General features: G+C 40.8%; 2 protein-coding genes and 1 long non-coding RNA gene across 18 annotated transcripts in view; 1 reads left to right on the forward strand and 2 right to left on the reverse strand.

Annotated features, from left to right (window-relative positions):
- The window catches only part of LOC125897785 (uncharacterized), a 181063-nt gene that overhangs the window by 23281 nt on the left and 130011 nt on the right, over positions 1–27771 (forward strand). The gene's annotated exons all lie outside the window — the stretch shown is intronic.
- Positions 128–12968, reverse strand: LOC125897775 (myelin protein zero-like protein 2). The gene is made up of 5 exons (XM_049591172.1): positions 12740–12968; positions 7411–7580; positions 4652–4862; positions 4058–4226; positions 128–1955 (listed from the first exon to the last, which is right to left on the reverse strand). Exons 1-5 carry the CDS (start codon positions 12798–12800, stop codon positions 1751–1753), a joined length of 816 nt encoding a protein of 271 aa, XP_049447129.1. The 5' UTR covers positions 12801–12968; the 3' UTR covers positions 128–1750.
- On the reverse strand, positions 19036–27389 carry LOC125897770 (uncharacterized). Of its 16 annotated transcripts, none has more exons than XM_049591167.1 (9): positions 27252–27389; positions 26469–26495; positions 25441–25558; positions 23567–24225; positions 23507–23536; positions 23072–23416; positions 22839–22974; positions 22636–22744; positions 19036–20188 (listed from the first exon to the last, which is right to left on the reverse strand). In XM_049591167.1, the coding sequence occupies exons 1-8, from the start codon at positions 27280–27282 to the stop codon at positions 22639–22641; spliced, it is 1452 nt and encodes a 483-aa protein (XP_049447124.1). In that variant the 5' UTR covers positions 27283–27389; the 3' UTR covers positions 19036–20188; positions 22636–22638. The 16 variants fall into 16 exon arrangements, with proteins under 16 accessions (XP_049447124.1, XP_049447122.1, XP_049447123.1 ...); XM_049591165.1 differs by lacking the exon at positions 23507–23536 and adding an exon at positions 23447–23476 and having other exon boundaries at positions 23072–23386; positions 23537–24225; XM_049591166.1 differs by lacking the exon at positions 23507–23536 and adding an exon at positions 23477–23506 and having other exon boundaries at positions 23072–23386; positions 23537–24225.

A 27771-nucleotide genomic window follows, 5' to 3' on the forward strand; every position in this document is an offset into this window, starting at 1 on the left:
TGACACATAGAGGAGTGGCGATGATTGGAATTTCACACTCACCCACCCAATCTGTTTCCCTCAAGAGCTCATCTGTTGCCACACACTAAACTTTTTCTTTTAAATGAAATACACTTATGCAACTTGATCATTTCAAAAACAGTTCTTTATTGCAGTGTTGCTAAATAGAGACAGATATGTCATATCAGGACTTTAATTTACAAAAAAGTGTAAAGTTCTGCTCATTTTACATTATGTACAAAATCTAAATACAAAATCACTCGCACAGTGTTGCCAGCGTAGTAAACACCTGTTTGTTTATCACTCATAAATCTCACAACAGCACCTCACTCTCCTGTTTCCTTTCCTGCAGCATGCAAACCCTTCTGCAAAGACACACAGTGAAACAGTTGATCTGTTTCTTATTCAAATTTTGGTTTCGTTTTATTGAACCAACAAGGAAACATTTACTCTGGCAACACCGCAGTTGCACAAACACACACTAGTACAGGGTGGTTTTAGCTATGAGCCGAATTACACTGGCTCTTCTCTTTAAAAATCTATAATTCATTTATTCCACATGAAAATTCAACAACATTGATCGAAGGCAATGGATTTTCAGCAGTAGCTGTATGGAAATCCAGTCAAATCAGCACAAAGGAGCAAAGTTAACAGCAGTCATGTACAACAAACTCACATCCACTAATCTACATCCATAAAACACACAGATATTAAAGGGGAACTCTGCCCATTTACATATCAATCTGCTGACAGGTGGGGGGTGCTACTGCATGTGAAAAACAATTGTATGCTATAAAAGCCTTTGTGGCTGCAGAGACAGCTGTGATTAGTCAGATAAACTGCCTCACATGATGTCACTGGAGTCAGTGTCAGTCGGGGCTGAAAACTGGGTCTTCACTGATGAGTTTGAAAATGAAAAAAACCTGGGTGTTAGAAACAAGTTGCCGTATCTCTGCAGCCTGCTTTTCAATTTTGAGTGCGACTAGAAGCTCGGGGCTACATTAGCCGCAATAAGCAATTACACACGCGGATCTCTGACCAAACTGTTGGCAGATGAGGAGCATTGTGGGTAATGGAGGCGCCAGGCTTTGACACGGAATAACGTCTATAAACAGATATCTGCACAAGTGTGCAGGATCTGTAGGCAGAGGGGCAAGATCTTGATATCAGAAGTGTTCTGGTTTCTGTTTGTTGTCCACTGTAGTGTTAACGAATCACGTTTGAGTGACAGGTAGACAGTCCGTGTGGAGATGCAGAATGCATTGGCCAAAATGCAATCTCAGAACTCATCAGCTGTTGTGTGATGGCGTTTTGCTTTATATATGTTTTTTGTTTCTATTTGTCTGCACTGATATGCACATATCTGTTTATAGAGATTACTCTAATGACAGTCTTGGCCCACGTAACCGCTGGCTACACCGGATGTCCTAAAATATTGGCAGCTGCCCTCAGAGGGTTCTTGTCCTCCGACCAATAACCGATGGGTTCCATCATTGGACAAGGAAGGTGTTTAATAAAAAGGACGATATTTCTGATTCTACTGCTTCAGATTTGACGCTTTTTTTAATCACATCGTCAGTCCGGCAGTGTCGTAGGAGTGCAATGCTAAATCAGTGGAGTACTCTCTTAACGTTTGCTGTAATTCAAAAACCATGAAGCACTGACAATAAATTACGCATCATCTAAACATTTAAATCATGTAAACAAATAGCAAAAGAGTCTGATGGTAAAACAGGAAAGACAGTTCTAATCATTCGAGTATGTTGATTAAATCATCACCACCATCGTCGTCGTCATCATCATCGTCGTCATCGTCATCATCATCATCGCCATCACCGTCAAGGCCTTCCTCTTCATCATCATCTCCACTGCTGCCTTCAGACTCTTCATCATCTGAACTATCAGCCTCTTTCTTCTTTGACACAGCCATCAGGTGAACAGCCTCTTCAGGTGAACTAACGCAGCCCCCGCAAACAAATGCAATCACACACACGCATGCAGACACACACACGCACACACACACACAAAGGTAAACAATGAAACAGGCAACTCATGGATATCTGGCTGCATGGAAAGTGTAGCAAATAACAAAAAGCCCACACTGGTTTACCTTAGCAAACATCCATTGCAAAAATAACAGAGATAGACACTGTAAAGAATACAATACCCAGAATCCTAAGCTTGCAACGAACCCAGTCAGAGTGCCACAGAGAATTGATGTACTGCGTCCTTCCGAGGACAGAGATGACCAAAACATCAGTTCATGAACGTTTCTCCGCCAAAACCAGTTCATGCTTCTCTGGGTCTAAAATCCCTGTGTTCACAAATTCAAGTGGCACAAACTGTGAAGCAGCAGTTGTTGTTGTTGCAGCTGCTGCTCACAGAGAGAAGGGAAGGCTCTACCAAGGAAAGAGTTAATCAGTACCATAGCTTTAAAACACAAACCGTCAGTAGCAGGCAGTCGAGAGGATGTGACTCAATTCACTGCAGCAGTATCATGTACGTCTGATGATTCAGATAAAGCATAATTCTACACATAGCATCATGAAAAAACTAATAATTTAAATGATAAAAGAACAAATTTGGTGCAGTCAGCACTGCTGCTGTGAATTGAGGTCAGTGAGCAAGCTCCAAGAACAGCATGTACAAATCCCTCCATATTTACATCTCCTATAGGAAGAGTTCAGATTTTTTGAAGTGGGGCTGTGTAAGAGGTATTTATCCATAGTCAGTTAACAACACACAGTAGACGACAGTCAGCACGCACCTAGTTTGGAGAAGCAAATGGAAGTATCACCACAGAAGCTAAGCAATATACTGCTGTGGGTGCAGGCAGCAGCAAAATGTATTTTAGCCACTTGACAAAATCTAAATCAGTTGAAGTGAACAATATGTTGAGAATATTTTCACTACGTGTGGTCAGATAGAGTCTGTCTTCACCACACTTATACTGCGCACTGTATTACTCTGCAGGTCAGGTGTTTGGGTCAGACTTTGAGACAATGATTACAAGAAAAAAAGAAAACTGCGGGATTATGACAGCAACGACGAAGTGCTAAGGAGGGGAAAGTTCTGTGGAAACTGGAAGCCAAGAAAGAGCAGAAGCTCAACTGTAACGCATGCTAACGGACCCAGAAAGCTTCTGCTGCCATGAATGGGACTTGGTTATGACACAGCGTCAGGATCCGTCTGAATCAGAAGATGCCACACTTCACACTTTACTAGCTGTTTGGAAAGTTGTTTCATGTATTTGAAATTTAGTGTAATTTTACCTGATGGTAGGGCAGAGCAGTGCTCTTCAGCAAGTGTCTCTCTCGCTCATTTGGCTGTGGTTTAAAATAACCACTCAAGTTAAATGTTCACTGCAAACGCTGAGTTGTCTTAGTCTTGTGGTTGGAGTGCTGATGTCTATATTCAGTATAACTCACCGCAGCTGGTTTCATTTCTTTGTTTCAACAGCCCGAAAAACACAAGCATGCACCATTCACCACAAGTGAAGTTCTGTTTCAGTGGGATCGTGCTACAGCACTTACTGACCCCGACAGCTGACCTGCAGCATGATACAGTGCATCGCAGTTGCGTAGGAATACAGGAGTCTAAGAGTTGAGAAAATGTAGTGCCAAAGGAAAGGGCTGTTTGAGGGGAAGGTGAAGTAGTGGGTACGAGGGGGTAACGAGATAATACACAGACTGTGCTTAAGTACCTCACACAGCCCGAGTTTACAAAATCTGAACTATCCCTTTAACAGTTTAAAAACTCTCAGTAAAATAAAGTTAGTAATTACAATCACTGGCAACTGTTGTTAAAAACATATAAAAGTGTATCAAGATTTGGCAACAAAACAAATAGAAGGGTGACACATTATATCTCTAATACTGACGGAAACAAACTACAATAATATCTGAGAGGTTCACATTGGAGGAGCAGACATGGAAGAGAAAGATGCCTCCCCACCCTCAGATTTCATTTGTCTTTTCCAGCAGAGTGGACCCAAACAGCTAATCAGACTCCACACCAGTCCAGAGAAGAAGAGGAGCTCCGGCTCCCTGGCCCTCACCACACAGTCGGGTCCTTCCGCTCGTGTTCCCGCGGCTGCATCTCAGGGTCGAATTCCATGTGCTTTCTCCTGCAGACCCTCACTGCCACGAAGATACCCAGCAGGATCAGTATGACAGCACAGGCGCCTCCAACCGCCGCTGCCAAGATGCCGATCTCAGAGAGGGAAACTAGAAGCAACAAGACCCAAAAATCAGTGATAACAGTGGGTGAAAGCTGAATGCTGCCTGCTGGGAAATGTGAGAGAACAAACTAGAGATGCCATTAGACTACACAATAAAACAGTGTCCCAGTGATCTGACACACTGTCCCTCACTTAGTGCTGTGGGTATTAAAAGTGCTCTTGACCCAGACACAGAACCCTACCTGTTCCAGGGAGGACCCTGACCTTTGACCTCCCTGTGAAAAGCCCTGAGCAGAATCTCTACAAGGATGAATAAAGTACCACCTTCTATATACATGTCGAAAACACTGACTGAAAAGCATAAATGAGATACAGGCTTCAACATTATCAATCTTATTTCTCTGTAGCATATTCGATGCTGATGTAATGTGACACACTTTCCTCCCCATCGTGCAGTGCAGGCAGTCTAACCTTTGTTGACGACTCTGAAGGTGATCTCTCCATTTCTGCCGTGCACATCTGGACGGTTGCGCACCTGGCAGATGTAGGTGCCATTAAAGGTCGGAGGCACCTCATGCAGGGAGATGGAAGCATCGTTTCTGGTAACATCTCCCGACCACACCGCGTGGCCTTTAAAACGCCCTTGCTGGGGAGGGTATGGTACCTCATGGTAGTAAAACACCTGACACAAAAACACATATCCGGCAAAATTGCACAGAGAATAAGTCCAAACAAATCAGCAAGCGTGAGGATATTCTGCTCATACAAAATGTACTAAACACGCTGCTGTGGCGGTGTCAGCTGTTAGCTGGCTAACACAGCCACCATAGCTCAGCTTGGAGTGACAACTCCTGATAACTGCAGGAACTGAAGATATGCGTGCGTCACCATTAGCAGCAAACCAGCCCCTGGCCTTTCCCTCTGCATTTCACATGGGCAGGACAGGCATCATTTTTAAATATGTTTTCCACTACTTTAGTTTTGAATAAGTGTGACCTAGTCTGCCATCAAGAATTTAAGATTGTACACTGAGAGCTGTTAGAAAAGAGCACATAGAGTATATTGAGTGACTACAAGAACAGAGATGAAAAAAATAGATAAACATGATATTATTAAACTTTTAACGGTCCAGTGTGTAGAATGTAGCGGGATCGACTGGCAGAAATGGTACATGATATTCAGAACTATGTTTCCATCTCACTATATAATGACAAAAACTCTGTGTGTGTGTGTGTGTTCCACGTTTTTCTCCTCACTGACTTGGTCAATCCATGTGAAATTTGGCACAGTGGTAGAGGGTCATGGGAGGATGCCAATGAAGCAATATTACATCAGTTGGCCAAAGGGGGGCGCTATAGCAACCAACTGAAATGTCAAACTTTGAATGGGCATATCTCATGCCCCGTATGTGGTAGAGACATGAAACTTTGCACAGAGATGCCTCTCCTCATGAGGAACACATTTGCCTCAAGAACCCATAACTTCCGCTTATATAGATTTTCCGCCATTTTGAATTTTTTGAAAAACACTTCAAATGGATCTCTTCCTAGGAAGTTTGAGCGATCTGCATGAAACTGGGTGAACATAATCTAGGGACCAATATCTAAAGTTCCCTCTTGGCAAAAGTTGGAAAACTTCCTAAAACTGAGCTTCTATAAGGCAATGAATATTGCGGAGGGCGTGGCTCATCACATAAAGGTGTAGAACATCTCAAGGGTTTCACCCATCACCACGCAACTTTGTAGGCATATGACCACACATAATCTGAGGGGACCTTCCATTATTGACCCCATCAAACAAAATGGGGGCGCTAGAGAGCTCATTTCTTATCTAGGCCTAACCACCATATGGATTTTTACTAAACTTGGTAGATATGTAGAACAGGACGCCTCAAGGTGACTGGAGAAATTTAACTCTAATTGGCAACTGGGTGGCGCTATAACAACAGAAAAATGCTTCAAAATGGCTAAAATGCCACCGATCGCTGTGGCTCCCCCTGTGGACCAATGTTGGTGTTGTTTCTAATGTTTGGTATGACTAAGTCATGGTATGGTATGCTGTACATAATCACGGAAACTGTCAGTGTGTCATTCTGTCAGTCAGTCATTCTGTCTGTCCTACGTTTTTCTACTCACTGACGTGGTCAATCTATGTGAAACTGCACATAGGCATTGAGGACTGGCATAGGTAGAAGGTGACAAAGCTACCAATGGCTATGGACTAGTGTTTATAATCACTGATCTGAAAATAAGAATAGTTGTGTTTTTGTTACCTTAGAATGAGCCAGTCATATCTACATACGGGGCAGTTCCTTTCCCACAGAGTCTGCCATGTTGTTCGACAACAGCCCAGAACGGCCTAACCAAACACCAGCTCTAGAAAGAGCCATTTGCGTTTTTGCATTGGCCACCATAGTTCTCTTACGCACTTGGCCCACAGGAGAAGTTTCAGTTCTGCAACGTCACCACTAAAGGACACTACATCCCACACACTGGACCTTTAAGGGCCTTAATCTATACTATATTAGTTTAGTTTTATTTTGTTTGTTTTTTTAAATATATATAGTTTTTCTCTTTATTTTCTTATATAGTTTTCTATCTTAAGTTGAGGGGAAGTCCGTTGTATAAGCTTATAGCTTCTTGACCTCTCCTGTCACATCCTTATTTTTTTTCTATTATTTTATCTGGATTCTATGTTGTTTTTACTATGTGTGCAAATAAAAAGGTAAGGTAAAAAAGGTAATCATTAGTGGATGTCATTAAAGTGACAGTTCACTCCAAAATCAAAAATATGTATTTCTTTTTGCAGTTGGTGCTAGGTGAGCTAGCAGTAGATGCAAGCCTCCTTCGGCGTGGTGATACGGTTTGTGTGCGTAGTTTGGTAGAAGACAACTTCCTACATGAAACTGCTCACAACAAGGCCTGTGGATTATCTTGAGTAAATCGGGTCATGATTTCTGGACAGAGATATAACTGTTGAGTTTTTTAAATATGTTTTAAAGTGCTTTGAGCCTGTAGTACCATTATATTCAAGAGAAGGCAGACATCTCAGCAGCTGAGATCTCCAACACTCAGCAACTCACACCAAAATAATTTGGATTTATATTAGCGCTACAGGTAAGAGGAAAAATATGTATTTTTGGTTTTGGAGTGAACTGTCCCTTTTATAATGATATTAAAATACAATAAATACTCATTCAAGGCATTTTCATAAAAACAGTCTCTACACACCGACTCCTCCGATCCTGAATTTATGGGTCGGAAATTCCAGGACACTGTGACGGACTGAATCGACACTGGCGCACTGGACTTGAAGGTGCACTTCAGTTTAACATTGGTCCCGTTGACTGCTTCCACCTCTGTCGGAGTGTAAATATCTATTCCGCTGACATGCCGCACCCCTGTGATAAAGTAAAACAAGTGATAAAGAATATTCATGAACATTAGCTTAACTTTACAGACAAACCTGCTCTACCTGACTCATGCACAGACCACAAGTTATAGTTCAAACAGCCCAGGTTTCTTATTTCACCCCTCTGTTTCAGAGCAATTCATGAAACCATTCAAACAAGAGCAAAGCTGTTTGAACCACACATGCTGTAGTTATCACTGCTTATTTTAACACAGAAAAGGTCCTTGATAGTTGAGAACAAAGTGACCTAGAAGATTTTAAATATCTGGTCTTTATTGTTAGTTAAGAAATGTGAGTCAGTTTCTTGTGATGACGAATGCTCACAGTCTACTCTGCAGCCACTGCATGAGATTGTGTTTTTCACTTTTCTACATGACTTCAGTGCTTCAGCAAACAAGAGAGCAAATAATTCAAATACCCTAGCAGCAGCTACACCTACTATGGGTTAATGATTGCATGCGTGTGCAAGTACAGAGGGTTAGATGAGCACTGCCTTTACAGGAGTCTTAAAAACACAGGGAATATTAAATTATCTGAAATTAATGTTTGTTGTTCACCCGTTCAATAACACACCTCATCAGTGACCCCAACATGGTAAAGTATACTAGAGTGAGTGCAATTTGGAAACTGTTCATCTCCTTCCAGAGGTTTGGCAAAGTTAAATATGTGAGCTAAATCTTCATCACTGTCTGTCAGCCACAGAGATGAACAGACCTGCAGACCCGTCCTGCAGATTAAAGCATTCCTTCTAATGAACCACACAGAAGAAGAAGCCAAGAATGTTCTGTAATCCTGGACAGGGAAGGATAAAATAAAATGTGTGACTGCAGAGGATAACTACTCTTAACAAGGATAATAGTACTTAGTAGGACATGGTCAGTGTCTCTGTGCGGTGAATCTGCAGGTACTTGTCATGAAGCATTAATTTGTCTACTTTTAATTTCTTTGTCTCTTGATCTTTTTTATTAAATAAATAAATGTATTCATATGTGCAGCTGATTATAGGCTTTGGACCACGGTAAATGTGTTTTGACTGAGCCACAGAAGGAAAAAGATGGTTGAATGTTGTTGGTGTATTTAACCAAATTGGGAAACAAAAAACAAACGCTATATTTGAATGACATTCACTGCAACCAAAACTGGCAGCAATATGTAACATCTGTTTGCAAACCACAGAGAGTGAAATCAAGGTGTGTAGAATACAGGAAGCATCAGCAGATGATATTTAATCTTGAATTCAAGACCAATGTTTTCCTAAATGATGCACATACTCTTTCTATTTTAGATAATATTTGTTAGATTTAGGCTGATAATGTAGTTTGATCAGCAACTATATGTTTTTATTGATCATTTTTATTATATTTTCATTTGAGTGTGGTTTCCTGAACACTGCATTAGACATTCCTATCAGTAACAAAGTTCAGTAGAGTTGTAGCCTGTCGCAGACTGAGCAGTAAAACTGAATTAAAGCCAAAAAAGTTGCATGAACTTGTTCAACAGACAGCAATCTTCTCGGAATAAAGTGACAGAGGAATGCGATGAATGAGCAAAAACAAGCCTGGAAGTGTTTCTTATAAAATACATAAAGTACCTATAAAAGTGATTTTAATATTAACTGGGTAATATTAACGGCTCTGTGCTGCTTAAAAGAAAAGTTAAAGTTTAGTTTCAGTCGTTCCATGATATCCCCTCACTGTAAAGAGCCTGGGAACATCAGGAATGATTACTTTTGTTTCAAAGCCTGCTCCATGCTATCTCTCCGTCGTGAGGTCATGAGAGTGCTTATCAGACAGACAACCTTAAATATAACTCTACGTTTAGATATGCTCTCATAGTAAATGCTCCACGAATGACTGGCTTCAACCTCAAGTTTCAAAGTCTATCATTTCTTCCATAGATTCGTTTTTAGTTCCAGCAAAGACAGAACTACCAGTTAATCACAATATCAGACACAGCCCAGAGCACCACACCAAGTATTTCCAAGCTTACTTGTCCTGACAGCTCCGTCCTATTCACAACTGGCAGGATACTTGAGCAAAGTTAAATCTGATTTCAACATCATAGAAAGATATGTGTTCTTCAGAGCCAACAAACTGTATGTAATTGCCCACTCATCACATAGTTGGGCCATTATTTGTATTTTCAATTTTATTTTGACAAAACCTAGTGAAATGACACTAAATAACACTAAAGTTGGCACTGGATTTTTAACCCTTGTCACTGCACCTCCAACAATCAAATCAGTGGAGCAACGCATTTCGTCTAGCTAGTGTTCTTTCACGTTTTTTTAGAGGCGGCCAGATGAAAATCTTGGGATGACACATCAAAACCAAAAGCCATGAATGAATTTCAGAGGTTTGATTCATACCTGTCAAGTTTTGGATTTGAAAATAAGGGAAATCTTTCAGCGCCCTCCCTTATATTTTAAGACAGGTGTACACAGAGGCGGTCCTGGCTAGTTTTACGCCCTGGGCGAATCATCCCTCAGTGCCCCCCCCAACCCCCTCCACGGTACAATAGTGAAAGTATCATGGTTCTGAGTAGTATCACGATACCACAGCAAAAATGAGGCAGATGTGCCTTTTGTCATTTATAAAAAGATAAATCACTTTTCTATAATACATCAATGATATTTCAGTGGAATAAATTACTTATTGACTTATTCATACTTCAAAAACAGCATCAATAAGTGATGAACACAGGGGGGATCAAAATAAAATAAATAAATAAAATATAAATCAACCAGCCACCCTCCTCCCCTGACAAGTAAAGAACAGTCCCTAAAGTGCGGTGAGGTTTGTGGACCGTGAACGGCTCGTTTCTCCTCTGACACGCCACATACCTGTGTGCCGCCACGGCTCGGCTGTCCAGGTACTACTGGGCAGTCATGACGCCAGCAAAAGAGGAAATTAGGCTACTGGACCTGGAGTCGGACTTCTCTGTCGCCGGTAAGCCGTTATCTTGCGCCGCGGAGCACTATGAGCCTCCACCATATTCCTGTCTGTGACCCCTGTTCAACAAACAACCGCCAGGATTCGCATTTCCTTTCTGCTGCTGGTTGAAACGTGATAATAGAGGTGCCCCAGCGCCCACGCCACTAACTTGACGTGGAAATGAGCGGTAGTCTAGAAAACTGGCGAGTTGTTGTTGGTTTTTTGGGGTTTTTTGGAGGGCGCTCGTGTGCCCTCACATAGATTGCGCCCTGGGCGGTCGCCCACATTGCCCATTGCAAAACCCGTCCCTGAATGTACAGGAAATCTAAAATAACCACTTGTCAACCAGACCCGCTGTCGACACTAACCCCGCGACAACTGCCACCCAGGCTACTGCAGGTGGCAGTTGTCGCGAGGCTAGTGACAGAGTTCAGTTTGGAGAGGCAGAGGAATGTTGTTTTTTTAAATTATATTATAATACGGGAGATTAACGGGAAAATACTAATACGGGAGGACAGCGGGAAAGAGCGGTAAAATACGGTAGTTTCCCGGCCAAAACGGGAGACTTAACAGCTATGGTTTGATTACACTGTTGTAGTTTACTGTGGTTTCAAACTATGTCAATATGGAGAGTTAAGGAATTTCACGCTGATGTATTTTAATCATATTGTATAAATTAATCATTTTGAGTTCCACAACAATCCTGTTTTAATGCATTTCTGTATTTGGATCAGGGGTGTCATTGTTCTTCGGATAGGGTAGTTTCCTTTTCCTTAGAAAGACAATCTTATCAAATAACTAATGGTGACTGAGGGCTGACTGTTGTGTCACCTTGTGTCACCTGTGTCTCGACCAAAATTTGCACTGAACACACCATAAAGACTACAGTCAACAGCCAACTAGTACATACGATCTGGACCTGTGTGAGAGGAAATAACTCTCTGTACCAGCAAACGGCAGTATTTGTATTTTGTAATCTCTCTTGAAAAAGGAAACTGGAGGACGAGCTAGCCAGTTAGCACATTAACAACTCAACCCATATATTTACTGTACACGACCAAACAATGACACAATTATCATCCATTGCTAAAGACCTCCATGGCTAAAAACATAATCTTATCATATATATCACGTTTGTTCAAGCTCAAGGCCCTGATGGTTGGCCGTTTGTCAAAGCTGGCCTGTTGGTGAGCATCCGCAGCCTCCATCAGTGCAGTGCATCCCGTACCGTTAGCCCTCGTTGGCGCTAGTGGACTTTTTTTTCCCGGCTGATTCAGTAGGTTAAATCGGTGTTGACGGCGTGGAGCCCATCAGCGAATGCAACATGCTGAACGAGCTACGAAAAAGCTAACAAGGGCTGACAAAGGCCAACTAGTGCCAACTGCATCAGAGTGGACATGGCCCCCCTGTTCCCCCCCTGGGGGCACCAGTGATTCAATCTGTAGACATATACAGCTGTGATTTATTGACTGCCTGAACTTAGTTGTATTAAAAATGTATTTACCCCTCTTTCTGTGACTGTTTGCCAATGATGAGACACAGCGCCATTATTATACTGGGCCAATTTGGTTCTGAGAAAATATCTACAATTTATTGGACCTACTTGCTCCGTATACCTACATGATGGATCACAGCACAGTACAGCTATCCTAAAACAAAACCAAAACAAAACAAGAATATTGCTGAAAATGTGTTTACCGCCAGTGATGATAACTTTATGGATTAATGATATACTGAGAAAGAAATACATATACAGTATACAATACAAGGAGTGGTAAAACAGTGGTTTAAAAATATATAGTGATATAAGCATATTCAATTGTAGAACAATCCAATATAGGAAAATAATCCATGGCCTCAAGAACTACATACATATAACATATAACATAACATTCTGGATGTGTACAAATAATTGCTGCCATAGGCCTATGACGCTGATACTCTGAAGTCTTTTTTGCCAGTAGTTTTACTACTCATTTGTAGCCTTCGTGTTAAAGGTCGGCCTGAACCAACTGAATCTGAACTATCTCCCTACAGACTTTGTTATGTCTCTTCATGACCTGCAGTGGACACTGGGTCATACGAACCAGTCCAAAAATCACTCTTTAACACTTTCTTTCTTCTGTGGAATTTGTGGCGGCTGTCTATCACTGTTCAGCCTGAGGACAGACAGAAGAAACTCGTCTCGTCTCTCCAGGAAGTTGTTGAAACTCACCTGGCACCACGAATCCTCCCAGGAGAAGCAGAAGCCATATCCGACACATGGGACAAAACATTTATGCTGCCTCAACTCCGGTGGCTTAATCCCTCTGTGAAAGTCCCGGCATGTACAGTTACTGAACGCAAATGTCGCCGCAGACTATCGAAGGTAAAGAGTCCTTTTTGTGAACGTGCTCGTCGGTGGTGAAAACGTGAGTCACCGTGCGCACACACCTGATGGGCGGTGTTTAGTCCCTCACCTCTTGCATAACCTGTTCTACGCACCCTGCTGCGCAACACCTCATCTGTCTCTGCTCGGCTGGTGTCGTCCCACGAAGCTTTAAAGTGTGGATTTATTAACATGGTGTTGGTGTGTTTTTAATGATTAAAGTCTGATTAACTTCTCAGGGTAAATTCAAATATTGAATCACACAGGTAAGTTTCTGCTGACTGGCACCATCTTGTGGCCACAGTATCACATTACAAAAAATCAGTCACTGTTAACTCAGCGCAAAAACAGGCCTGTGTGTTCTAAGTGCCATGGGCAATATCACAAAATGTGTCTCAAACTGTGTGTTGTGCGTGTGTTTTCATGGCATCATGTCAGTACTGTAGCTTATGTAAAGCAGGCAGATACGCTGATTTATTTCTATTTGTCACAAAGGCTCAGGCCTATGTCATGGCCTCAGTATTATCACTGCTATTTAGTTTGATTTTTTTTTTTTGTTTCAGTTCAGTTTTTATCTACAAGCAGGCTTAGTTTGAAAAGTATAGCTTAGATTTAATATCTCCTTCTGCAGGAAACTGTCACCAACATTTGTTTGACCAGCACAGTGATTTCTGAAAGCGTGCCGTGGGCATTCAGTTTTGTTAATTTTCTGTTATCACGAATCTGAATATGACATGGAATTCACAATTATTAATTTACTAAGAGATTCCCATCTGATTTATTTAAAATATATTTTATAACAAGTCTGTTGCTTGGAGTAATTATTTGTGTCTAATACAGTTCTTTCAAAAGGAAGTTTAAATGTTGTCTTGCCCTCATTGAAAATTCTATGAACATGCAAATATTTTTCATTTCAATAGCTTATCTGCTGGACACAAGGTGTCTCCATGGTCCATTCTTACTACATCTGCACTAAAGGTTTTAAGTTTCCACAGCACACGTGTGCATTTGGAAACAAGCTGGATACTGGACCATGAATGGCTTCCAAGCTAGTCTTAATGTCACAAAATCATCTTGTATGTGAAGTTTCAAACTCAGATTCAAAATGTGCTCAGAGAAAGTTCCTCCTTTAGCGGATGAATGTGAAAAGAGCCTTCTGTTAAAGACAGTCATCTTATCTTATCATGCCTTCGGTGTGCAATAATCAGATGAACACAGATTTTGTGAAACAAAGTGATGGTAACTGATTAGAATAAAAAATACTCTAAAATGTGTTTTGCTTATTGTTACATCACTTGGATGTTTGAGCTTCACTGTGCAGAATGACAAGATAATCCTTTATTCGTCCATTACAGCAGCAAAGGGATAATGCAAACAGGAGGCATCAGTGAAGAGAACACAAAGCAATATAACAAGTATAAATGCTCACAACAGTGTGGGCTACTGCTGCACAACTATAAATCCCTCTTAAGGCAGAATTTATACTTCTGTGTTGAATCGACGCTGTAGATACGGTGTAGGCTCTGCGTTGACACGGAGCCAATGCTGTAGCCTTGACTAATGTTTGGAGGTGTAACTGCACCGCACGAGTATAAATCTCACTTAACACTACAATAACAGTCTAACATGGTGGTGTTGCATTGACCGGGAATCGAACTCGCGGCTCCCACGTAGAGGCCTTCATATGTGTCATCTCCTCGTTAGTATAAGTGTCACGCAGGAGACGGGTGCGATTCCCCGACAGGGAGGCACATCTTTTCATTTTCCCATAATGATTATTTAAATGACAGCAGGTGACACAGCTGACTCAGGCTGTTGAAATATATATATATAATATAAACGTAATAAATCGAAGCCCTGCTCCAAAAGTCATGAAGTGAAAAAAACCTGTACCTTAGGCTTTTCTAAATATACAGTTTTATTACCATTTACCTTTGTCCTACAAAATAACCCAAATATATCATATTAATGACCAAACAGAATATAAACTTGTCTTATTATATGATATAAATTACTAATAATCCATGACTTATAAATATAAACTAATCTAAATGTATGATATAAATATTAACAATTATCTTTGCCTAACAAAAATAAATATAACGTATGTCTAAGCAACTTGCTGCAACTGATGTTCGGCCTCACATCTATGTGTGTGTTTATTCTCCTCTTTAACACAAATATGTACATAACTCATCACACAGCTCATTCCACAACTCCACTCCACACACTGAAATACACAGATTCTTCTTAGTTGTTTGAAGACATGTTTTGTTTTTGTTTTTTTAAATTAAATTCTCCTCGTAAATTATAACCCCCACCCCCCAGAGCTCATGTTCTGAGTGTCAGCTGTGAATCTACTACTACACCCAGATATTCAAACTCATGCACTAGTGATAATCTTCTCCCTGCTGCTGTAACGTCGTGATCTGGAACTCTATTTACAGACTTTGAGAAAAATCCAGTTTTACTGTTTTACTTTTGTAAGGTTTGCTTAGCAGTGACAAGGACGTAGAACGAAGACTGATGGCAGACTACACCTCATGGCTCTGTTAGTATGACCTTTTCATTCTTTAATGTATTTTAAAACAATGTAAATGCTGCCGCCACTGGGTGAAGCCCTCTGACTGTGTTAGACTGACATCTTGTGGTGAAGATGATGTACTGCGCTTCAACCTGTTGCTACTGCAGAGTGACACACTGGTTATTTCCCCATTTTAAAGTTTTAGAATAAAAACAAATACCCTGAGTGTGACGGCATCACGTCTGTCTTCTATCGTTGCAGCTCTACAACACACATTTGCATTTGTTCATTTCTTTTGTGTGTCATTTATTAAACACACCGAAACAGCGCCACCGGTCCATAGACCCCTGTGTAATGGTTAAAAATGGTACTGCAGCAATTGGTTCTCAGGTTCTCCTCCTGTCAGCAGATGTTCGATTCCCCGACGGGGACTTGACATTTATTATTAATTTTTCCTGTGGGGTTTTACTGAGTAGATGACGGTAATTAAGTGGATTGTTTAAGTTGTTCATTATGCATTTATTCTAACTTATAAATATTTACTTATTTACTTTATTTAAACTACTATATTACTACTTTAAATTACTGATATTATTGAGATCTGCTGGTAAATTCAGCGTCACACTTAAGTCAGCAGAACTCTGACTTAATGAGTTAGCAGTTATCAAACTTTGTGAACTGTTGTTAGGCTAATGAATACAATGTAAAATGCCATAGGCTTGTGCTAATAACGTTAGCATGTTGTATTTGTGGGGAAAATGTGTCCAGATAAAGACGTGTTTGTCTGTGAATGCTGCGAGTTATAGTGAAGCTGATTTGTGTTTGAAACTGTCTCTATTAAGCCATGTTTAATGTGTGTTTAATGTGTGATTATTGTGCATTTTGAATCAACTCAACTTTACAGCACTTAACAGAAACTACGGTCTAGGCTACAGTGTAGGCTCTGCCGCACAAGTTTAAATCCCCCTTAAGCTAGACGAGCGGAGCTTTAGCTGGTGAACATCATGTTTCTTGAGTAGCATTGAGCTAAAATTAATACTGAATTACGTTAAATGATCGCCAAATGTGTTAGTGTCTGTTTTTTGAGTTTGTAAGAAATGACAAATCAACTTTAGGAAGGAGCAGATGTTTACCGTTAGCTAGCTTGAGCAAGATTTAACAGTATAAACAGTTTAAACAATTTCCCCCTGGGGATTAATAAAGTATTCTGAATCTGAATGAATCTGAATCTGAATCTGTATGCTAACGTAACAAGGCAAGCTAATTGCTAACGTGCTTGGTGAAAAGTTGAACAATCAACGCTTTGAGACGGCTGTCAGAGATGACAGAGGTATGATCACATTAAACTGTCTGAGGTGTAACAGGTGATGTGTTCCACAAGTTTTGTTTCCAAATTACTTTAGAAAAGATTACCATACCATTAGGTACCAATGCCATCGAAAAATGCAGGTTATGCAACAAGTAGTTCCGAATGTGCTCGATTCAGCAAAACAGCACACCTGGATCACCAGAGCAGATAGGCTACAATGCAGCAGCATGAACATGTAAACATGTAGACAGTGATATTCAATAGGCTCCGCTCACAGTCTCTCATCCACCGACACTAACGTTATGTCTTACACAAGGACAACACGCTAGTTCAGCTGATAGTGAATTGTTACTAATAAGCTCAAATGACAGCTGCCTGTATGTAGACTAACTTAGTTTGACACTTATCTTAAAATATTTTTAAACTGAGCTGCTGGCTGACAAACGGCCCCAACTCTCTACACCACCATGTAACCAGCCAATGAGCTGGCGGGGCCAAATACAGGGCACACGTCGAATCATCTACATCATGAGCCTGATTTGAATACTTTTTCCGGAACTTTGAGGTGCAGTGGAAACACAAACCACACAGATTACCAGGAATTCTTTTACCCAGGTAAATAAATTCCTGGGAATAAAAGTTGCTGGAAATGTTGGTGGAAATAGGGGCTATTGATGGTTTTGTTTATTTGGATCCATCCATACAACTCAGTTTGATAAACAGATGGAAGAAGATGAGGCTGCGGCTGTTGCTTTGGTTCATAGTGGACACACACATGCTCCATATGTGTTCATGTATATGGGTTAAGATTTATTGGAAAACTCTTCACAATCCTGTGAATATTATGTAGTCTAATATATAAACATAACCACACCAGAAGTCAACATTCATTAAACTAATATATCTGAAACATTTTTTGTTTTTTATTTCAAATGACCTGAAAGACTGATGAGCAAAACATCACCTAAAAATAGCTTTTTAGGATATCTTAAAAACAAATGATCTGACAAATGATCATGATGTTTCTGCAGCTGTTATATAAATAAATATTTATAGAATAATTAACCTCAGTAGAACAATTTCAGAACTTTACCTTGACCACTGCATTTGCAAAAGTTCTCCAACATACTTATAAAGGCACGACAAAGTGTGCTTTAACGTCATTTCAGTGATGCGTACAAACCTCAGCCCTGTCCACATCACTGTTGTGCTACAAATGACATCAAAACACACCTTCTGGTGTAATATTGCTTAGTTATGGTTCAGTGCAGGAAGTCATGCCCATAATTCACGCAAGGTATCGTGGGGGCTAGGAATTAGGTGGATAGACCAACATGCATAGCCGGTCAGATATACAGTATTCTCAGCAGTTAACTGATCAACGGCTGACCGTTGACATCCCTAAAATATTTTGGTTTATGATTAAATACCAGCAAAACTAATGACATTCACATCAGCCTCAGCTGTACTCTGTATAGACCCTTTTAGGGCTCACATCACGATGACATCATGTTATCAGCTGGAGGTGCAGCTGCCCCTCCCCCACAGGGCTGTAGGCTCCATAGGAGTGTTAAAATGTGTTTGTCTTGTTGTGTTATTGGGAGCCAGAATAGAAGGAGTCATGGCTCAAAACCAGCCGCCACTGCCCATCAACAAAAACAAAGACAACTATGGTTAAATGTGATAAGACCAAAGGACTGGACGGAGGCCATCATCAAAAATGCTCACATGTGCAGCGCACACTTCATATCAGGTTAGGGAAAAAGTATTTCCTGTTGTAGGGATGAATAAGGTTATGTGTATTAAGGGTTATCATGTCCACCTCATCAGAAACTGGGGAGGGATTAAGAAGAATATTGGATTTCTCTGAAACGCTAACTTTTTAGCACATCAGCTAACGTTAGCTTCGTAAGCAAAACAAAACAGAGGAAACTGTTAAAGTGTCCAACCGAGTGGCACGTTCAGACAGTGCTCTGAATGTACAAACTGTCCAGTTTGTGCCAGAGCATGAATTAATTTTTCCGAATGCAGGACTCCTATCATCTTCCTTCATTGTCTAAAACAAGTCAACAGAACTTGCTAGCTAGCACTAGCTAATGTCTGTGCAGAATTTATTTGCCTCCAGCTAAGCCCCACTCACCAAAAAATGTCATACTGTTACAGTTAAAGGGTCTATTTGCTGCTAATTGGCTAATGTTAGCATGCCAACACGCTAAACTAAGAGAGTGAGCGTCAGTTTGTTAGCATACATTCGTTATTATGAGCAAGTCATCGTACAAACAGTTTATTAGACAGTGAAGACAGCACAGGTCCAATGAGATGATTCTTTATTTTTCAAACACCAATTTGAATTTTATTACTTCTTATTAAGACAACAGACACCAGCAGGGCTTGAAATTAACGCACAGTAACCATAGTAAATGTGGGTACAAACTTGTTTACATTTGGGGGTGTTAGTGAGATTGTAAATATCACAGCACCCTACTGAATTGGACTTAAGCCACAATCCTCTGAATTCTTTTAAATTTTACCTGTGATTTTTGGTTTATTTAAAATTTTGACTGCAGAGAATTCAGAGTGGCTGGTCATTTTAGAAATCAGTAGCCATTTTTGATCCATAAAGTTAATTTCAAGCCCATCCCTTAGAGTGAAAGAAAAAAAAAGAGCAATAACTTAAGTCCTTCAGCAGGCTACCTCACAGCACATAACTCAGGATACCTATATAATAAACTATTTATATATATATATATTTATAAACACATAACACTTCCACCCACAATAATTATAATAGTTATTACTACAACAATAGTAATGAGTGTAATTATAATGATAATATATATTAAATTGTCTTTAATCACATATCTTTGATTCTGGTTTGTTGCTGATGGTTCGGCTGCTTCTCCATGTTTTAGAAAGAAATAAAGAACAGATCATTGACACCATGTCCCAGTTTGATATGATGTAGTCATGTGTGAGTATTAATTCTGCAGTTATTAAGCGATAAACATGACAGACTGCCAATTTTAAATTTAAAAGCCAAAGCGAGTTAATAATATAATCATAAGTAAGTGACCCCAGAATGGAACCCTGTGGGACTCCATGTTAACCGCTGTGGTTTGTTTTTGTCTTTTTATTACTTTTTAATGTTACTACCAAAATTTACTCCAGTGTATTTAGTCATTACTGTTTTTGTAGTGAATGATCTGGAGCACCACAATTATTTTAATTTTGTTTTACTGTTGCCTAGTGACAGAACAGTGTCCAACAACCACACCCCAAAATTTGATAATTTTAGTCCCCAACAAAGTTCTTTTAAACTACACTTTATTTAGTCAGTTTTTTTTTAACTAATTTGAACTATTATCAGTTCAAATTAGTTGTTGAGTAAAGTTGGGACACGATGATAGAGAGATTCATACAATTAGGCCAAACCCTTCTTCCCATTTAAGCGACAGGACTGGTTCTGTAAAAGACACACAGACAGACGAGATTAGATTACAAACACTATTAAGTCTAAAACTTATTCCAACAGGACATGAGTGTCACTCAGGAGCCACCTGAGCCACTAAATAAACAACATAATGTAACTGCAATTAATAAAAGGAGGATGCAATAAAAAGTGATGCACATAAAAATAAGACCAATAAACAGGCAATATATTGACAACAATGCACATGAAGTCGAATGTTAAATTGAAAACCACATTGTTCATCATAAGTTGCACAGCTATGGGCAGAAAAAATCCTATTAATAAACATATATATTTTAAAAGGCTACGCTGTTTACGTGCACTGTTGTATCAATAGAAAGCAATCACTGCAAAGTCTTGACATCTCGGCACAATTTTTTTCCCATATGAATATGTCTTTCTGACTGAGGCAAGAATCATTTCTTTGCGTTAGGTTTTTCTTCCATCTTGACAAATCCTTTTGGTTTGAAATATAAACATATTAGACATATTTATAAATCTGTAAAATACAAGATGTTACACTTTGTCAGGGATAGAACAATACCTTATTTTTCTAATCTGTCCACCAGCTGTCAATCGTTAGCCCCATATGAGCAGGGGAAATCTCTGCTTGTTGCTAGGCTAATTTATACTATGTAAATTGCCATAGGCTTGTGCTAATTTAACATTAGCATGTTTAGTATAAGACAAATGTTTTGTCAGTGAACCTTGTGAGTTGTAATGGAGCCAAATTTTGTAATGTTACCTTTGTTAAATGTTGTTGTTGTTCCTGGCTTCATGTGAGTAGAGGAAAAGTCTGCTAGCTGCTAGGCTAATTTATACAATGTAAAATGCCATAGGCCTGTGCTAATAACATTAGCATGTTGTATTTGTGGGAAAGTGTGTCCAGATAAAGACAAGTGTTTGTCTGTGAATGCTGCGAGTTATAGTGAAGCTGATTTGTGTACTTGTGTTAGAAATTGTCACTATAAAGCCATGTTTAATGTGTGTTTTGAATCATGCTTATCCATGCTTTTGTTTCTAGCCGTTTGGATTACTGCAACGCACTGTATGTGGGGCTAAACCAGGGCTCCCTAGTGCGTTTGCAGCTTGTTCAAAATGCGGCAGCACGCCTCCTAACAGGTACCTACAAGCGTGAGCACATTACACCCATCCTGGCCTCCCTCCATTGGCTTCCAATCAAGTTTAGAATTGATTTTAAGACTTTGTTGTTTGTTTTTAAAGTGCTGAATGGGCGAGCTCCCCAATACATCATCGACCTCCTAAAAGTGTACACCCCCTCAAGGTCACTGAGGTCAGCCGATCGGCTGCGGCTTGTGGTCCCAAAAAGCCGTTTGAAAATGAGAGGTGACCGCGCCTTCTCGGTAGCTGCCCCTAGGCTATGGAATGGCCTGCCTGCCCATGTCAAAATGGCCCCCACTGTAGAATCTTTTAAGTCCCGCCTCAAAACCCACTTGTTTTCCTTGGCTTTTGATTCTGGTTGACGAGTACACCAACCTGTCTTGTGTCATTTTATCCCTTGAGCTTGCTGTACTGTCTGTCTCGCTTTTGTATCTATGACCTGTATATTTTGTATGTGTATTTCTGTATACTCCTATGTGGATATTCTGTATATTTTTATGTGGATTTCTGTATATTTCTGTATATGCTTATGTGTATTTTTGTGCAGCACTTTGGTAACTTTGTGTTTTTGAAATGTGCTATATAAATAAAATGGACTGGACTGGACTGGACAACTAAACCCCCAGAAAACTTCCCAGAAACCCCGCTGCCAAGTAATGTTTTGGAGGCGTAACTGCAGAGTGACACAAACACACCACTGCACAAGTATAAATGCTCACAGTGGCATAGGCCATGTGCGTAGGCTACAGTGTAGGGTCTGCCGCACAAGTATAAATCCTGCTTAATGTTACTCAGTGCCTGAGTTGATGACGTGAATCCATCAGCACACCTTAAATTTCACTGTGACAACTTTGACCATTCCATTAGTTTTTATTGTCTCTCTTGGATGACAGACACTTTTAGTAATGAGTGGATCTTCACACGTTTATATCTATTAATTTAGACCGGATAATGGGAACTGCATATATTCTAATCCTCACTGGGGGAAAAAAATAAAGTGTTGCAGAGCATCGTTCCTGTGGGCTACAGCAACACTAAACCCCTGAGCTTGCCTGAGAAGGACTAAATGCACAAAGCTGCTATTTTTAAATATCCCATGGAGAGAGACTCTCACTGCAGGGCTCTTTAGGACCTTTGGGCACAGACTTCACAGGCAGTGGCTTCACCGGCTCTTAAGGAACTTTTGGCTCTTTAGGAACTAGCAGGAGCTAGTAACTTATGGCATCTGAAGTGTTACTGCTGGTTCCAAAGGTACTATACAGAAAGTGTTTGTGGAAACGGAACTATTGAGACACATTAGAAAATGAAAACTATCTTACCCCTTAGACACACTGGTAACCAACAGACAGGTATTTCTTGGTGAGTGGACAGGGGTCTCCCGCCAATGCATTGGATGCCTTGATAACACATTCGGACTTCTTGTTACATCTAGAAGAGTGGGATGGAAAGGGAAAAACTTGCGATCAATCTGATACATTTTTCTTGTTATTTTTTTTACCTGTCTGTCTACACGTGGTCTTACCTTTTGGTCACAACGTTGGTGATATCTTTTCTGCAGGTCAAGCTTTGTAGGTGTCTCTTCAGCTTTTTTGCTGCGCAAACACCTCTACTTTGTCGACCATACGTGGCGGACCGCAGCTGGATTGTTGTCCCCTTAGCTGCAGAGAGACAGAGTGAAGTCATGAGCGACAATGAGACACGTTCATGTATGCCATGGCACACAACTGGCAGTGTGTGCAGGAGTTAGTAACTTACGGCATCTTAACTTCCCGCTCCGTCCCTCACAGATCACCAGTGACTTGCAGCAAGATTGTCCTTTGCAGCAGCAACACTTCCTTTTGCAGTTTCGCTTGCCTTTGCAACAGCGTTTACCTTTGCAACAACATTTGCCGATGCCAGAGTGTTTGCCAGGCCGTGTAGGTTTTTTGACACTGCTGGGACGTCTAGACTTTTTAGTATGTTTACACTTTTTAAGACTTTTACACTTTTTAGAAACTTTAGACATTTTAGAACTTGTAGGCTTTTTAGATATGCTGGGACCTTTAGGTGTTGTGGGGAGTTTGCTGGGACCTTTAGGTGTTGTGGGGAGTTTGCTGGGACCTTTAGGTGTTGTGGGCGGTTTGCTGGGACCTTTAGGTGTTGTGGGCGGTTTGCTGGGACCTTTAGGTGTTGTGGGCGGTTTGCTGGGACCTTTAGGTGTTGTGGGGAGTTTGCTGGGACCTTTAGGTGTTGTGGGCGGTTTGCTGGGACCTTTAGGTGTTGTGGGCGGTTTGCTGGGACCTTTAGGTGTTGTGGGCGGTTTGCTGGGAGGTTTAGATTCTGTAGGTACTTGAGGTTTTGAGGGAGTTACAGGTGGTTCAGGTACTACAGGTGGTGAGGGAGGTGGAGGTGGCGGAGGTACTATAGGTGGTGAGGGAGGTGGAGGTGGTGGTGGCACTACAGGTGGTGCAGGAGGTGGCGGTGGCATCACGGGTGGTGCAGGAGGTGGAGGTGGTGGTGGCATCACAGGTGGTGCGGGAGGTGCAGGTGGAAGAGGTACTACAGGTGGCAGAGGTACTACAGGTGGCAGAGGTACTACAGGTGGTACAGGAGGTGCAGGTGGCAGAGGTACTACAGGTGGCAGAGGTTCTACAGGCGGTGCGGGAAGTCCAGGCCACAGAGGTCCTAAAGGTGAGGGACCAGGTGGCAGAGGATATTCAAGCTGCGATATGTGTATATGAAGACTTTCGGGGTGTGAAGGTGGTGCAGGTATTTGGGTTTGTCCAGGATGTGGCGATGCTTTGAAATGTGACAGGATTGCAGATAAGAGGTTTATGGCTGCTCTTGAAGGACATCCATGTGGTGGGGGTGGATACAGTTGTCCTGGAGAGAAGGGATATACCCCGCGGGGATGCAGTACTTTTTTTAAACTGAAAAGGAAGACAGAGAAATAATTGATCATTCATTTGATCATGTAGCAGATTATTGGTCATGTTCGGATCTATTGGTCACTAGTCAGTGCCATATTCAAGCTGCATCACATTATTTAAGTGCAATACTGTAGGCAACTGGACTTGCTTGAGGTTCCTGAAGACGTTTCACCTCTCATTTAAGAGGCTTATTCAGCTCAAACCAACTGGATAAGAGTCACAGACTTCAAACCCTGTGCAGGTGTGAACACTTGCAGAGTCATTGAGGTCACGTGTGAGCTCTAAGTTTCGGAGTCATTAGGGTCACCTGTGAGTTATTGACCCAGTCAGCCATCATAAGGGTCATTCGGGTTAGATGGGTCCAGGTGTGAATGGGTACTAAGCTCTTTAGGGAGGGAACTCAGGACTGCATCATAGGTGGGTGGTAAGTGGTGCAGTTTGACAACCTGCTGTCTATCGTCAGGCCGTATAGCTCTGGATATCCAGCTACCGCTACCACCAGTTTCTCCTGCATTGTTTACCAACAACTGTTTGTTTCTTTACAACTGTAAAATTGTTGTTGTGACCACAACAGAAGGCCCGCCTCTCAAATCGTCCAGCTGGACAATGGGAAAAAAGCAGAGATGATGTGGGGCGCTTTTCTGCTCTGAGGTGAAGTTTTTTCAACTCAAGGAGTTCAGAGCGCTCCAGCAAAAGAGCCAGGCACCTAGAGTGCAGAAACACGAGGCACATGGCGCAAAAACAGCAAGCAAAAAGCTTCATTCTCATTAAGAACTATTACAAAAAGTCACTTCCAGTTGCTGAAACGCACAATGTAGGACACATGATGTTGTGATGTAGTACAAATGTAAAAAGTTAATGCAATTAATTTAAGTTTCTTTTTGTTTGTGCTGCATGTGGATGCAACAGCAAGTAACAATACTCTTTAATTTAGTCTAAATGTGTCTATTTCTGTGTTGTGTCAGCTGAGATCAATGCCATAATATTAAATACCAATGTGAAAGTCTCAAGGTAATCAGCGTGTGACATGAAAAGTTGAAAGAAATAAGTCAGTCAAACAGAGACACTCTCTGGAGATAATGAGGAAAACAAGCTAACTGTTGACACATGATCTAACAGCTGCACCAGAACTATAATTATTACAGAAAGACAGAAAATGTGCAGGTGATAAAAGTTAGAGAAATACTGAAAACGAGTCTGTAAATATCTTCTGACCTCTCGTCACTGTCACTGCCACTGTCACTGTCACTGCCACTGTCACTGTCACTGCCACTGTCATCCCCTCCTCCTTTTCCATCTTTGCCTCCATTGCATTTTCGTGCTTGTGCTTCTTCTGATGACACACAACAAAAAGCAACAGTTACAAGTAGGAACAGCTACATTCATTAAAATCTGAAGTACACAAGCTCTCAAAGTTTGTATCGATGACCAAGCAATTTAGCATCCATGTGGACAAAAAAGTAGTAGAGTGTACACAGACAAAACACAGTGAAAATGTAGCAGTGAGGAAAAACATGCATAATGTTCGAGGAGATGATAGTCGTCTTCACATTTCTTCTTACTATGGTCATACTTTATCATAGACTTTATTTTGACAGGTATTTGCAAAAAGAATTATCTGTTGTTGTTAGATAGGGTGATGAATTTTGATAACTGCGATAGCACAAACCTCAGTGTCTGTAGAGCAACCACACCTCACCTGACAATATTTTGCTCTTTCTGTGTGTCAGACTTGAAATGCATTTGTGACGGGGTTGGATTGAGCCAAAACAGGTTGTTAAGTTGGGTCCATGTCATTGGTTCGACAGCCCATTGGTTCGACATCCCATTAGTCCGACTGTCCGCGGTGCTGAACGGCTCGCGGCGGGCGTATGGTGCGCCGCGACCGGCTTGAGGCGGAGCAGGCTCACGGCTTATGTGTTTGTCACTTTCTTTTTCATTTTAACCCACACCATGATCTTTTCCTGACCCTAACCAAGTGGTTTTTGTGCCTAAACCTAACCAGACCTTAACCACAGAGCATCATGATGATTTCGGAACGGACTTCGGAACAATGAGTTTAATATGGTCAGAACAATGGATGTCGAACTAATGGGCAGTTCCCGTTAAGTTGCTCTTGAATGAGCTACCTCATAGGCACCTGTTTTTGTTTTTTTAAGAGTCCTCGTAATGTAACATACTGCACATGTCCCCACAGTGTAGGTTAAGTAGGTAGAAACACACGTGACATATTAAATTCTTACCTGATGCTATGAGTCCAATGGCCAGCACTAAAACACACACAAACAAACAGTTAAATTCAGACATTTAACACACTCCAATAACACTTACAACACTAGTACAGCATTCCTATCACTGCACATACAGATCAATACACAAAGACATTGATTAAAAATAGAAAAGAGCGTGGAATATCACTTTAATATCTGGAAATGTATGAAATTTATTGTTCTCTGGTCCTAGTTTTAGTGCAACCTTATATTAATCTTGAAAAAAAATTAGCAATTCAGCAATTTTTCCATCAGCTGATTAGCCGACTGACGGAAAATTGACAGTCACTGGTTTCAGCTTTACATTAGACATTAACATTAGAACTACACAAGGACACTGGGACAGTTTGACTGGTGTAATATTTAATCAAATCAAGAAAATGATTGGTAGATTAATTGAAATTGAAAAAAACAAAAAAACACTGACAGCCCCTAAAAGGAAAAAAAACAAGACAAAATCTATTTCCATTTTTATTTTCATGAAGTCGAAAAGTCCCTGTCAAGGACAAAGTAGTCTAAACATCAGATTAAATCGAGATGCATGGACCAAACGTCCTCGGAACAGTTCAAGAAATAATTCTGGCTCTAGATTGTCTCATCTTTTTTTAGAGAGCGTTAACATTAAAAACACTTATTTTTTAAATGGAGTTCTGAATGTTAATTTCTCAACACAAATACCTGGTTTTAATATTTAACTCTGGGTATAATTTCTCTGTAGATATGGCGTATTGATAGTGCAAAGATCAGACTACTCACAGGCCAGCAGGCTGAACTTGAGTGAAACCATGTGGGCGGGTCTGCAGTCGGCTCTGCAGGCAGCTCACCACGGCACTCGGCTTGTTGTAACCGTAAACTTTCAGCTCCAAGGATCCAGAAGAAAGTGACAATTCCTTTGAATCAACCTAATCATTTATACGCTGTGAACTGTCAGTGACTCACACTGTTTGATTAAGAACACACCTCACAGGTGGAACATCTGAGATCAAACACTTGAATCTTATTTTAATAATTGAGACTCTCGGGGTGTTGGAGCAGGGACAGCGGATTAATCATTGGTTCTAATGAATTAATGCCTTGAGATATTTACTTTAAAAACATCACACACACCTAAGAACAGCGTTTACTGACCCAATACTTGGTCAAAACACCAACTTAAACTTCCTAAATGCTTCACTGTCTCTTGTGTCTTTAAATTGATAACAAAAAAAAAAAAAAAAATCTTGCCCATGACATGAAATATTCAAACCCAAGACCCAAGATGTCGACTGCATCACAC

Source organism: Epinephelus fuscoguttatus, linkage group LG12 (assembly GCF_011397635.1).
Source record: "Epinephelus fuscoguttatus linkage group LG12, E.fuscoguttatus.final_Chr_v1".
NCBI lineage: Eukaryota > Metazoa > Chordata > Actinopteri > Perciformes > Serranidae > Epinephelus > Epinephelus fuscoguttatus.

Coding starts and splice junctions, on each gene's coding strand:
- LOC125897775 (XM_049591172.1), bottom strand. CDS start 12,800: ATGTTTTGTCCCATGTGTCGGATATGGCTTCTGCTTCTCCTGGGAGGA. Junction 7,581..12,739: donor GGGAGGATTCGTGGTGCCAG/GTGAGTTTCAAC, acceptor ACTTTATCACAG/GGGTGCGGCATGTCAGCGGA. Junction 1,956..4,057: donor CGGAAGGACCCGACTGTGTG/GTGAGGGCCAGG, acceptor GGGCTGCGTTAG/TTCACCTGAAGAGGCTGTTC.
- LOC125897770 (XM_049591149.1), bottom strand. CDS start 27,282: ATGGTTTCACTCAAGTTCAGCCTGCTGGCCT. Junction 24,226..25,440: donor GGCAGTGACAGTGACGAGAG/GTCAGAAGATAT, acceptor CTTCCTTTTCAG/TTTAAAAAAAGTACTGCATC. Junction 22,975..23,071: donor GAGCGGGAAGTTAAGATGCC/GTAAGTTACTAA, acceptor GTCTCTCTGCAG/CTAAGGGGACAACAATCCAG.